A 13598-nucleotide genomic window follows, 5' to 3' on the forward strand; every position below is an offset into this window, starting at 1 on the left:
GCTCACACTTTAACCCCCATCTTACAGATGAGGTATCTGAGGCGCAGAGAAATTGAGTGACTTGCCCAAGGTCACACAGCAGACATGTGGCAGAGCCGGAACTTAAACTACTCGGCTGCTGTCCCGGAGATAGCCGGGGAGCAGTTCAGTCTGCTCATTCGGGGAGAAACCCAAGCCCCAGTGCATTATTGATGGACTAAACTGCAGCCTCACTCTCTCATCTCCTCTTCCTCCCTGCCACCCTCCCACACCAAAGCCCAGCAGGAGCACAAACCCCAGAAGTATCAATTTTGTTTCCCTTCTGCATCGCCCTGACTTGCTCCCTTTGCTTTCCCCCACCCCTTCCCAGCCCCAATCAATCAATCAATCGTATTTATTGAGCACTTACTGTGTGCAGAGCACTGTACTAAGCGCTTGGGAAGTACAAGTTGGCAACATATAGAGACGGTCCCTACCCAACAGTGGGCTCACAGTCTAGAAAGGCACTGACGTATAGATCCGTCATTTTATTTATTTGTATTGCTGTCTGTTTATTTTTACTGATGTCTGTCTCACCCTCCTCTAGACTGTGAGCTCGTTGTGGGCAGGGATTGTCCCTGTTTATTGTTGTATTGTGCTTTCCCAAGTGCTTAGTACAGTGCTCTGCACGCAGTAAGCGCTTAATAAATATGATTGCGTGAATGAATCAATGAATTGTTTCAGCAAGAAGGAGGGCAGAGCCTCTGGGGGTAGGGAGTTGTTGAGGAGGAGGTTTCGGGTGTATCGGTCGTATTTATTTATAATGACAATTATTAAGCGCTTACTATGTGCAAAGCACTGTTCTAAGCACTGTTATTGAGCGCTTACTATGTGCAAAGCACTGTTCTAAGTGCTGTTATTGAGCTCTTACCATGTGCAGAGAGCACTGTACTAAGAGCTTGGGAGAGTACAACACAACAGTACAACAGAAACATTCCCTGCCCACAGTGAACTTACCGTCTAGAGGGGGAAACAGATATTATTATAAACAAATAAATTACGGATATGTACATATGTGCCGTGGGGCTGGCGTGGGGGGATGAATTAAGGGAGAGAGTTACGGCGACACAGAAAGGAGTAGGAGAAGAGGAAATGAGTGCTTAGTCAGGGAAGGCTTCTTGGAGGAGATTTGACAGTAAATGTTTAATAAATACCATTGATAAGTTGATGGCTCCTGTCCCCCTTGCCCCCTGCTCTCTGGCCAGAGTTCGGTACAGTGCTTTGCACACCTGAAGCGCTCACTAAATATGATCAAATGAATGAATGAATAGGGACAAACACTCTTCATCCCCCGACTCTTCTGCCTGGTTCAAGAACTGGCAGTACCTTCCCTGCGGAACTCAGTTTCCCGCTGGGAACTGCAGGGCCTGGAACCCCAACCAGGAAGGACTTGGGCATGGGGGTGGAAGCCAGGACCCGGGGTTCGGTCAGTGCCCAGGGGTCCCGCTACTCCTTGGCAGGTCTCTGAGGGCACAAAGAAGCAGCGTGGCTCAGTGGAAAGAGCCCGGGCTTGGGAGTCAGAGGTCACGGGTTCTAATCCCGGCTCCGCCACTTATCGGCTGTGTGACTTTGGGCAAGTCACTTCACTTCTCTGGGCCTCAGTTACCTCATCTGTAAAATGGGGATGAAGACTGTGAGCCCCACGTGGGACAACCTGATCACCTTGTAGCCCCCCAGAGCTTGGAACAGTGCTTTGCGCATAGTAAGCGCTTAACAAATGCCATCATTATTATAGAGAAGCAGCGTGGCTCAGTGGAAAGAGCCCGGGCTTGGGAGTCAGAGGTCATGGGCTTTAATCCCGGCTCTGCCACATGTCTGCTGTGTGACCTTGGGCAAGTCACTTCACTTATCTGAGCCTGTTACCTCATCTGGAAAATGGGGATGAAGACTGGGAGCCCCACAACGTGATCACCTTGGATGCCCCCAGTGCTTAGGACAGTGCTTTGCACATAGTAAGCGCTTAACAAATGCCATCATCATTATTATTATGATGATGATGATGGTGGCTGTGGGGTGACATAGATGGTACTCTGGGGCACGGAGCCAGGATCCACTTCCTCTCTAGCTAAGCCCTGTGAGGATGGGTTGAGGGATGGAGAGGGGCACTTGTGCATGCCCTGCTCTCTCTTGGGCTCAGCCTGGACCAAACCTTGACCACAGGAGCAGCTCCTGACTATCTGGCCTGGCAGATAGAGCTGAGGGAGTCGGGGAGAATCCAAGCCCGGGGTTTCCTGCGGCAAGAGCTGCCCTACCGGGAAGGTTTCGCTCAGTATAGATCCCTAGGCCCACCTTGTTGGGGGCCAGAGGCTCGGGCCCTGCCTGGGACCCCCAGGGCGGTCCCAAACTGGCACAGGACCTGCCTGGTCCCAGAAGGCTTTACTCTGCAGGCCAACTGCAATGGGTGGGTCTGGCTCATTCATTCATTCATTCATTCAATAAATACGATTGATGATGATGATGATGATGATTCATTCAATCATATTTATTGAGCACTTACTGTGTGCACAGCACTGGACTAAGCACTTGGGAAGTCCAAGTTGGCAACCTATAGAGACGGTCCCTACCCAAAAGCGGGCTCACAGTCTAGAAGGGGGAGACAGACAACAAAACAAAACATATTAACAAAATAAAATCAATAGAATAAATATGTACAAATAAAATACATAAATAGAGTAATAAATCCGTACAAACATATATACATATATATAGGTGCTGTGGGGAGGGAAAGGAGGTAGGGCGAGGGTAATGGGGAGGGGGAGAGGAAGGAGGGAGCTCAATGTGGGAAGGCCTCCTGGAGGAGGTGAGCTCTCAGTAGGGCTTTGAAGGGAGGAAGAGAGCTAGCTTGGCGGATGTGCGGAGGGAGGGCATTCCAGGCCGCGGGGAGGATGTGGACCAGGGGTCGACGGCGGGACGGGCGAGAACGAGGCCCAGTGAGGAGGTTAGCGGCAGAGGAGCGGAGGGTGCGGGCTGGGCTGGAGAAGGAGAGAAGGGAGGTGAGGTAGGAGGGGGCGAGGGGATGGACAGCCTTGAAGCCGAGGGTGAGGAGTTTTTGCCTGGCTCACTCTGCCAGTGCTTTCCAAGGGGAATAACCACAGACACAGCTTACAAGGCCCAGATGACTGGCATCCCCCCCTCCCCACGCCCACAAATCCAGGGGCTCCTCCCGCTATTTACCATTATCTTTTCCTTCCACATTCCCTGTGAATGCCTCCCCGTTTCTATGCCGGGCTTTCCCCGTCTGTGTTCCTTCTCTTCCTACCGTGTAATGCTGTTTGTGTGTATATGTGTGTGGGGGGCCGGGAGAGAGGGGGTGGAGAGTGATGGATGCCGGAGGGATTGGTAGTGTCGGATCAGCACTGGGGAAGGCAGCAGCTTGGGAAGTAGAGCTGCCAAAGGAATAACCTTCCCCTCTCTCTCTTTTTTAATTGTATTTGTTAAGCGCTTATTATGTTCCAGGTACTGTACTAAGCACCGGGGTAGATACACGACCATCAGGTTGGACACAGCCAACGTCCCGCATGGGACTCACAGCCTTCATCCCTTTTTATAGATGAAGTAACCGAGGCAGAGCAGCGTGGCGTAGTGGAAAGACCGCGGGCTTGGGAGTGAGAAGACGTGGGTTCTAATACTGGCTCCGCCACTTATCAGCCGTGTGACTTTGGGCAAGTCACTTGACTTCTCGGAGCCTCGGTTACCTCATCTGTAAAATGGGGATGATGACTGTGAGCCCCATGCGGGACAACCTGATCATCTTGTTTCTCCCCAGCGCTTAGAACAGTGCTTTGCACATAGTAAGTGCTTAACAAATGCCATTATAACTTCTCTGTGCCTTGAGTCACCCCATTAAGATTAAGATTGGGCTCCCTTCAAAGCCCTACTGAGAGCTCACCTCCTCCAGGAGGCCTTCCCAGACTGAGCCCCCTCCTCCCCCTCGCCTTACCTCCTTCCCCTCCCCACAGCACCTGTATATATGTATATATGTTTGTACGTATTTATTTCTCTATTTATTTTACTTTTACATATTTATTCTATTTTATTTTGTTAATATGTTTTGTTTTGTCGTCTGTCTCCCCCTTCTAGACTGTGAGCCCGCTGCTGGGTAGGGACCGTCTCTATATGTTGCCAACTTGGGCTTCCCAAGCGCTTAGTACAGTGCTCTGCACACCGTAAGCACTCAATAAATACGTTTGAATGAATGAATGAATGAATGAATGAATTGTAAGCACCCTGTGGGACAACATGATTATCTTGTATCTCCTCCGGCGCTTAGAACAGTGCTTGGCACATAGTAAGCACTTAACAAATACCATCATCATCATCATCTGAGAGAAGTGCAGTGACATGCCCACAGTGATCAGTGCACAGTGATCCCTACCTCAAGACTCACTTCCCCCTTCTAGACAGTGAGCCCACTGTTGGGTAGGGACTGTCTCTATATGTTGCCAACTTGGACTTCCCAAGCGCTTAGTACAGTGCTCTGCACACCATAAGCGCTCAATAAATACGTTTGAATGAATGAATGAATGAATTGTGAGCACCCTGTGGGACAACCTGATTACCTTGTATCTCCCCCAGCGCTTAGAACAGTGCTTGGCACATAATAATAATAATGATGGCATTTGTTATGCGCTTACTATGTGCAGAGCACTGTTCTAAGCGCTGGGGGGGCTACAAGGTGATCAGGTTGTCCCACGTGGGGCTCACAGTCTTAATCCCCATTTTACAGATGAGGTAACTGAGGCTCAGAGAAGTTAAGTGACTTGCCCAAGGTCACACAGCAGACATGTGGTGGAGCCGGGATTCGAACCCATGACCTCTGACTCCAAAGCCCGGGCTCTTTTCCACTGAGCCACGCTGCTTGTCATATAGTAAGCACTGAACAAATACCATCACCATCGTCGTCTGAGAGAAGCGAAGCGACTTTCCCACAGTGATCAGTGCACAGTGATCCCCACCTCTAGGCTCTACTTCCCCCTTTTAGACTGTGAGCCCACTGTTGGGTAGGGACCGTCTCTATATGTTGGCAACTTGGGCTCCCCAAGCGCTTAGTACAGTGCTCTGCACACCGTAAGCGCTCAATAAATACGATTGATGAATGAAGTCCCACAGCACACAAGAAGCAGAGCTGGGATTTTTAGACTGTGAGCCCACTGTTGGGTAGGGACTGTCTCTATATGTTGCCAATTTCTACTTCCCAAGCGCTTAGTACAGTGCTCTGCACATAGTAAGCGCTCAATAAATACGATTGATTGATTGATTAAAACCCAGGTTATTCTGATTCCCCGGCCTGTGCTGTACCCACTGGGCCAAGCTGGTCTCAAGTTTGCTCCTGCCTCCTGGCATGACTCTCCTCCTGGTGCCCGGGGGTCCATGCCACCCCAGGCTTGGCAGAGCGGGCCCTCCCACCCAGCCTGGGCACAGCAGGCGGCAACGCCGGCACCCACACTCCAGAGCTCGGGGGGAAAGGAGGAGAAAGTCTGAGTCAGCCAGAGCATCTGTTCAGCTTGGGTCCCGAGGATCGATCGATCGTATTTATTGAGCGCTTACTGTGTGCAGAGCACTGTACTAAGCGCTTGGGAAGTACAAGTTGGCAAGGACGTCCAACTGGGGAGCTGGCGACAAGGGGGGCACTGTCTCCCCCCGTCCGGCGACGCGTGGGCTGTCGGCCCCCTCGGCCGCGGCCCGCCGGGCCCGCTCCTGGGGCTGGCGGCGATTACAGAGGAGGAGCGGGAAGGATGAAGCTCTAACCCTGCCCATCTTCGCGCCCCTTCCCCGACTTCTGCCCTTCTGCCCTGACGGTAGCTGAGGCGAAGGCAGGCCAGCTGAGGAGGGGTGGGCTGGCCATGTAGGAGAAGCAGCGGGGCTCAGTGGAAATAATAACGGCATTGATGAAGCACTTACTATGTGCAAAGCACTGTTCTAAGCGCTGGGGAGGTTACAATAATAATAATAATAATAATAATAATGGCATTTGTTAAGCGCTTACTATGTGCAGAGCACTGTTCTAAGAGCTGGGGGTGAATACAAGGTGATCAAGTTGTCCCACATGGGGCTCACAGTCTTAATGCCCATTTTACAGATGAGGTAACTGAGGCTCAGAGAAGTTAAGTGACTTGCCCAAGGTCACACGTGTTACAAGGTAAGAGCCCGGCTTTGGAGTCAGAGGTCGTAGGTTCAAATCCCGGCTCCGTCAGCTGGGTGACTTCGGGCAAGTCGCTTCACTTCTCTGGGCCTCGGTGACTTCATCTGTAAAATGAGGATTCATTCATTCATTCAGTCGTATTTATTGAGCGCTTACTGTGTGCAGAGCACTGGACTAAGCACTTGGGAAGTCCAGGTTGGCAACATTAAGACTGTGAGCCCCCCGTGGGACAACCTGATCACATTGTAACCTCCCCAGCACTTAGAACAGTGCTTTGCACATAGTAAGCGCTTAATAAATGCCATTATTATTATCATTATTACAGTGCTCTGCACACAGTCAGCACTCAATAAATATGACTGATTGATTTCCTCACCCCCCACCTCAAACAGACCACAGCCCTTCCCCAACTCAAAACTCTGGGCCTCAGTGACCTCACCTGTAAAATGGGGATGAAGACTGTGAGCCCCACGTGGGACAACCTGATCACCCTGTAACCTCCCCAGCACTTAGAACAGTGCTTTGCACATAGTAAACACTTAATAAATGCCATCATTATTATTATTATCATTATTACTGTTCTAAGCGCCGGGGAGGTTACAAGGTGATCAGGTTGTCCCACGGGGGGGCTCACAGTTTTTAATCCCCACTTTACAGATGAGGTAACTGAGGCCCAGAGAAGTGAAGTGACTTGCCCAAAGTCACACAGCTGACAGTTGGCGGAGCCGGGATTTGAACCCGTGACCTCTGACTCCAAAGCCCGGGCTCTTTCCAATTAGCCACGCTGCTTCTCATTGTTGCCAAAGCTCAGAGCTGGCTGTGACGTGGGACCCTCTCCCAGGGTGGGTCTGCCGACCAGAGGGAACCAGGACATTGTAGACTGTGAGCCCACTGTTGGGTAGGGACCGTCTCTATATGTTGCCAACTTGGACTTCCCAAGCGCTTAGTACAGTGCTCTGCACACAGTAAGCGCTCAATAAATACGATTGATTGATTGAGAGGGGCTAAGGGAGCCGGGATCATCTCCCATGCGGGCCCCTGGCCTCTGCTGGGCTCAGAGGAACTGGCCTTCCCCGGGCAGGGAATGTCTCTATTCGTTGTATTTTCCCAAGCGCTTAGTACAGTGGAAAGTGCACAGTGGATCAGTGGAAAGAGCCCGGTCTTTGGAGTCAGAGGTCATGGGTTCAAATCCCAGCTCCGCCACTTGTCAGCTGGGTGACTTCGGGTAAGTCACTTCACTTCTCTGGGCCTCAGTGCCCTCATCTGTAAAATACGATCCATTCAATCGTATTTATTGAGCGCTTACTATGTGCAGAGCACTGGACTAAGCACTTGGGAAGTCCAAGTTGGCAACATTAAGACTGTGAGCCCCCCGTGGGACAACCTGATCACCTTGTAACCTCCCCAGCGCTTAGAACAGTGCTTTGCACATAGTAAGTGCTTAATAAATGCCATTATTATTATTATTATGACAGTGCCCTGCACACAGTCAGCGCTCAATAAATATGATTGACTGATTTCCTCACTCCCCACCTCAGACAGACCACAGCCCTTCCCCAAATCAAAACTCTCCTAAAACCCCACCCCCTCCAACAAACTTTCCCCCGCCTCCGATTCATTTCCCAGCACCCCAAGCCATATCACCCGTTCTTTCAGCCATCTGCGGCACGTCTGAACCCATTTAAACCTTTGTGTATATACATATATCCTCTCAATGAATTTAATTTGACAGCGCTGGACATATTTTACGTTTTTCTCTGCTGTTAAAGCGCAAGGGCCTCAAGGGCCGGACACGCGGTAACTTCGTTATCCTGCACTTCCCAAGCGCCTGGTAAAGCGCAGTGCAACTGCGGAGAAGCAGCGGGGCTCAGTGGTAAGAGCCCGGGCTTTGGAGTCAGAGGTCACGGGTTCAAATCCCGGCTCTGCCAGTTGTCAGCTGTGGGACTTTGGGCAAGTCACTTCACTTCTCTGTGCCTCAGTTACCTCATCTGGAAAATGGGGATTAAGACTGTGAGCCCCACGTGGGACAACCTGATCACCTTGTAAATGCCCCAGCGCTTAATCTCCTCACTGTGCCTCGTTCTCGCCTGTCCCGCCGTCGACCCCCGGGCCCACGTCCTCCCCGGGGCCTGGAATGCCCTCCCTCTGCCCCTCCGCCAAGCTAGCTCTCTTCCTCCCTTCAAGGCCCTGCTGAGAGCTCACCTCCTCCAGGAGGCCTTCCCAAACTGAGCCCCTTCCTTCCTCTCCCCCTCGTCCCCCTCTCCATCCCCCCATCTTACCTCCTTCCCTTCCCCACAGCACCTGTATATATGTATATATGGTTGTACATATTTATTACTCTATTTATTTATTTATTTTACTTGTACATTTCTATCCTATTTATTTTATTTTGTTGGTATGTTTGGTTCTGTTCTCTGTCTCCCCCTTTTAGACTGTGAGCCCACTGTTGGGTAGGGACTGTCTCTATGTGTTGCCAATTTGTACTTCCCAAGCGCTTAGTACAGTGCTCTGCACATAGTAAGCGCTCAATAAATACGATTGATTGATTGATTGATTGCTGTGCACATAGTAAGTGCTTAATAAATGCCATTATTATTATTATTATTATTATTATTATTATTATCTTTTAGACTGTGAGCCCACTGTTGGGTAGGGACTGTCTCTATATGTGGCCAACTTGTACTTCCCAAGCGCTTGGTACAGTGCTCTGCACACAGTAAATGCTCAATAAATACGATTGATGATGATGATGATGATTGATTGATTGATTATTATATTACTTCACTTCTCTGGGCCTCAGTGACCTCATCTGGAAAACGGGGATGAAGACTGTGAGCCCCCCGTGGGACAACCTGATCACCTTGTAACCTCCCCAGCGCTTAGAACAGTGCTTTGCACAGAGTAAGCGCTTAACAGATGCCGTCATTATTATTATTACTAGCAGAGAGGGCCCGACCTACTAGTGCTGGGAACGGATGCTGAGATAGAACATGTTTGTTGCTCTAGCTGTAGGTGGGAGGCCCCAGGTGGGCCATCTGTTCTCCCTCCAACCCCTAACCACCACCGAACACACATAAACATACTCCCCTTAGGGCGTCTTTCCAAAGCTCCTCTTGTTTCAGCCGAGAGGCAGGGAGATGCTAGAGCCCAGGGAGCTGAAATGAGACAGTGGAGCACACAGTAAGTGCTTAACAAATACCATTATTATTATTATTATTATCACAACTGGTGAGCAGGGCTGAGGCCCAGAGTTCTAAGTGAGGCCATGGGGAAGGGGCCTGTATTGGCAGCCCCGGGGCGAGGTAAGATGGGAGGCCGGGAATCGAGGGGACCCCGACAACCCCTTTGAGCTCCTCAAGGGAGCGGGTCCAGTTCCTGCAAATGAGCTGAACGCGCTCTACGGGGCCGAGCTGCGTCCATCCGAACGCCCGAGGACCGTGCCATCTGGTCCTCCCTGTGCCCGCTCACCCTGGCACCCAATCAGGCCTGATGGGTGGCCTGGCGCGTAAGCGCGGGGGGACTGAACCCAACAACCTCGCTTACAAGTATCTCCTCCGCCCCACCACCTTCGTCTCATCTCCCGTCCCCCTTCCCCGTTGCCCCCCCGCAGTTCACCGAGGAGAAGTTTGGCCAGGCGGAGAAGACCGAGATGGACGCCAACTTCGAGAGCCTCCTGGCCCGGGCGGACAGCACCAGAAACTGGACCGAGAAGATCCTGCATCAAACGGAGGTGCTGCTGCAGCCCAACCCCAGTAAGCGGTGGGGGACCTTGGCCGGGGGGCTTTGGGGGGCGGCGGCGGGGACCTGGCCGAGCCCAAGGACGTGGGGAAGGGGAGTGGGCTTTCCTCGGCTCAGAACCACCTCCGGCAGGTCAAGGGAGGGACTTGGCTGAAATAGCAGTAAGAAGGACTTAGGTTAGCGCACAAAAACTCCCTACTCCAGGGGCAGGAGACGATGATGAGATACTGCCCCGGGACCGGGGGGATAGAGGAGATTTTCGGGGCGAGCTCTTTCAGCCCAAGCCAGGCATCGGAGGACCCCAACTCGGAGCACCCACACAGACCCTTCCTTCCCAAGTGGGAAAGCACTTGGGCTGATGAAGGAGGGGCTCTCCCTATTCCCAGCAGGGTCTGGGTTCGGTTGGGCTGTGCCGTGGTGGAGCGCTGATCCTTTCTCTCCCCCTGGCTTGTCTCTGCCTGGCAGGACCCCCAGGTTTATTCCCAGGCCAGAAGCCCTCGTCCCCAGTTCCTTCCTTATTCATTCATTCCATCATACAGTGCTCTGCACTCAGTAAGCGCTCAGTAAATACGATTGAATGAATGAATCATAGTTACTGAACGCTGACTGTGTACAGAGCACTGTACCAAGTGCTTGGGAGAGTAATAATAATAATAATAATGGCATTTGTTAAGCGCTTACTATGGGCCAAGCACTGTTCTAAGCGCTGGGAAGGATACAAGGTGAGCAGGTTGTCCCACGTGTGGCTCGCAGTCTTAATCCCCATTTTCCAGATGAGGTAACTGAGGCACAGAGAAGGGCCTTGCCCAAAGTCACACAGCTGACGGAGCTGGGATTTGAAGCCATGACCTCTGACTCCCAAGCCTGTGCTCTTTCCATGGAGCCACGCCGCATATACAGGCACATTCCCAGCAGACAAGTGGCAGAGTCTGGATTAGAACCCAGGTCCCCTGATTCATGCCCAGGCTCTTTCCACTAGGCCACACTGCTTTCCTGCAAGGAAGGGCCATGGAGCTAAAGACATCAGTCTTGAGTGGTTTATTTATTTACCTCCCTGAAGGACGGGGGCTAGACTGGAGTTCTCTTCCAGCTCTAGGATTTGAGGATTTTTATGTCTTCATTTAGATGTACAAACAGAATTTCCTAGCCTGGGAGAGGAGGGGCATGTCCCCCACCTCACCCCACCACACACAATATTTATTTATCTATCTATCTATCTATCTATCTATCTATCTATCTATCTATCTATCTACCTACCTATCTATATCTATCTATCTTTCTTTTTCTTTCTCTCTTTCTCTCTCTTTCTCTTTTTCCTCTCTCTCTTTCTCTCTTTTCTCTCTCTCTTTCTCTCTCTTTCTCTCTCCTCTCTCTCTCCTCTCTCTCTTTCTCTCTCTCTCTCCACTCTTTCTTTCTTTCTTTCTCTTTCTTTCTTTCTCTTTCTCTCTCTTTCTCTCTTTCTTTCTCTCTTTTTCTCTCTCTCTTTCCTCTCTTTCTCTTTCTCTCTCTCTTTCTCTCTTTCTATTTCTCTTTCTCTCTTTCTCTCTCTCTCTTTCTCTCTCTTTTTCTCTCTCTCTCTCTCTCCCTTTCTCTCTCTCTTTCTCTCTCTTTCTTTCTTTCTCTCTCCTCTCTCTCTCTTTCTCCTCTCTCTTTCTTTCTTTCTTTTTCTTTCTTTCTCTCTTTCTCTCTCTCTTTCTCTTTCTCTCTTTTTCTCTCTTTCTCTCTCTCTTTTTCTCTCTTTCTCTTCCTCTCTCTCTTTCTCTCTTTTCTCTCTCTCTTTCTCTCTCTCTTTCTCTTTCTCTCTCTTTCTTTCTCTCTCTCTCTTTCTCTTTCTCCCTTTCTCTCTCTCTCTTTCTCTCTCTTTCTTTCTTTCTCTCTCCTCTCTCTCCTCTCTCTCTTTCTCTCTCCTCTCTCTTTCTTTCTTTCTCTTTCTTTCTTTTTCTTTCTTTCTCTCTCTCTTTCTCTCTCTCTTTCTCTCTCTTTCTCTCTTTTTCTCTCTTTTTCTCTCTCTCTTTCTCTCTCTCTTTTTCTCTCTTTCTCTTTCTCTTTCTCTCTTTCTCTCTTTCTTTCTCTCCTCTCTCTCTCTCTCTCTCTCTCTCTCTCTCTCTCCCTCTCCCTCTCCCTCCCTCTCCCTCTCCCTCTCTCTCCCTCTCTCTCCTTTCCCACATCCACCCACCCCTCCCATGGCGAATCAACTGCAGCTTAACCAGACCTAGGAATACAGGGTGGCTTCCTCATGTATTCTTGAAAATGCAACCAAGGCGGCGTGGCCTAGCAAAGAGAGCACATGCTTGGAAGTCAGAAGACATTCATTCAATCGTATTTATTGAGCGCTTACTGTGTGCAGACCACTGGACTAAAGACATGGATTCTAAACCCAGTTCCACCACTTGTCTGCTGTTTGACCTTGGGCAAGCCACTTCATGGTGCCTCAGTTACCCCATCTGTAAAATGGGGATTAAGACTGTGAGCCCCGTGTGGGATAAGGACCCTGTCCAATCTGATTAGCTTGTATAATAATCATAATAATAATGGCATTTATTAAGCACTTACTATGTGCATAGCACTGTTCTAAGCGCTGGTGAGGTTACAAGGTGATCAGGCTGTCCCACGGGGGGGCTTACAGACTTAATCCCCATTTTACAGATGAGTTAACTGAGGCCCAGAGAATCAATCAATTGTATTTATTGAGCGCTTACTGTGTGCAGAGCACTGTACTAAGCGCTTGGGAAGTACAAGTTGGCAACATATAGAGACAGTCCCTCTCCAACAGTGGGCTCACAGTCTAAAAGGTGGGCTCACAGTCTAAAAGAGAAGCGAAGTGACTTGCCCAAAGTCACACAGCTGACAAGTGGCGGAGTCGGGATTTGAACCCATGACCTCTGACTCCAAAGCCCGGGCTCTTTCCACTGAGCCACGCTGTGTCTACCCCAGCACTTAGTATAATAATTGAGGCATTTGTTAAGGGCTTACCGTGTGCCAAGCATTGTAGTAAGCGCTGGGGTAAATACAAGTAAATTGGGTTGAACACAGTCCCTGTTCAATCAATCAATCAATTGTATTTATTGAGCGCTTACTGTGTGCAGAGCACTGTACTAAGCGCTTGGGAAGTACAAGTTGGCAACATAAGTTGCCAACATGGAAGTACATGTTGGCAACATGTTCCTTCCACGTGGGGCTCCCAATCTCAATCCCCATTTTACAGGTGAGGTGACTGAGGCCCAGAGAAGTGAAGTGACTTGCCCGAGGGCACACAGTGGCGGAGCCGGGATTAGAACCCAGGTCCTCCCGATTCCCAGGCCCACGCTCTATCTGCTGGGCCGCACTACTTGGGCCCAATCAATCAATCAATCAATCAATCGTATTTATTGAGCGCTTACTATGTGCAGAGCACTGTACTAAGCGCTTGGGAAGTACAAATTGGCAACATATAGAGACAGTCCCTACCCAACAGTGGGCTCACAGTCTAAAAGGGGGAGACAGAGAACAAAACCAAACATACTAACAAAATAAAATAAATAGAATAGACATGTACAAATAAAATAAATAAATAAATAGAGTAATAAATATGTACAAACATATATACATATGTACAGGTGCTGTGGGGAAGGGAAGGAGGTAAGATGGGGGGGATGGAGAGGGGGACGAGGGGGAGAGAAAGGAAGGGGCTCAGTCTGGGAAGGCCTCTTGGAGGAGGTGA

The 13598-nt window shown here is 50.1% G+C and overlaps 1 protein-coding gene across 12 annotated transcripts in view; it reads left to right on the forward strand.

Annotated features, from left to right (window-relative positions):
• Positions 1-13598, forward strand: part of SH3GLB2 (SH3 domain containing GRB2 like, endophilin B2) — a 35346-nt gene that overhangs the window by 5371 nt on the left and 16377 nt on the right. For all 12 annotated transcript variants that reach the window (XM_038745003.1, XM_038745006.1, XM_038745007.1 and 9 more), the window contains exon 2: positions 9771-9912. In XM_038745003.1, the coding sequence (XP_038600931.1) occupies positions 9771-9912 (142 nt within the window). The remainder of the gene's footprint in view (positions 1-9770; positions 9913-13598) is intronic.

This window comes from Tachyglossus aculeatus, chromosome 4 (genome assembly GCF_015852505.1).
Source record: "Tachyglossus aculeatus isolate mTacAcu1 chromosome 4, mTacAcu1.pri, whole genome shotgun sequence".
NCBI classification, from domain to species: Eukaryota; Metazoa; Chordata; class Mammalia; order Monotremata; family Tachyglossidae; genus Tachyglossus; species Tachyglossus aculeatus.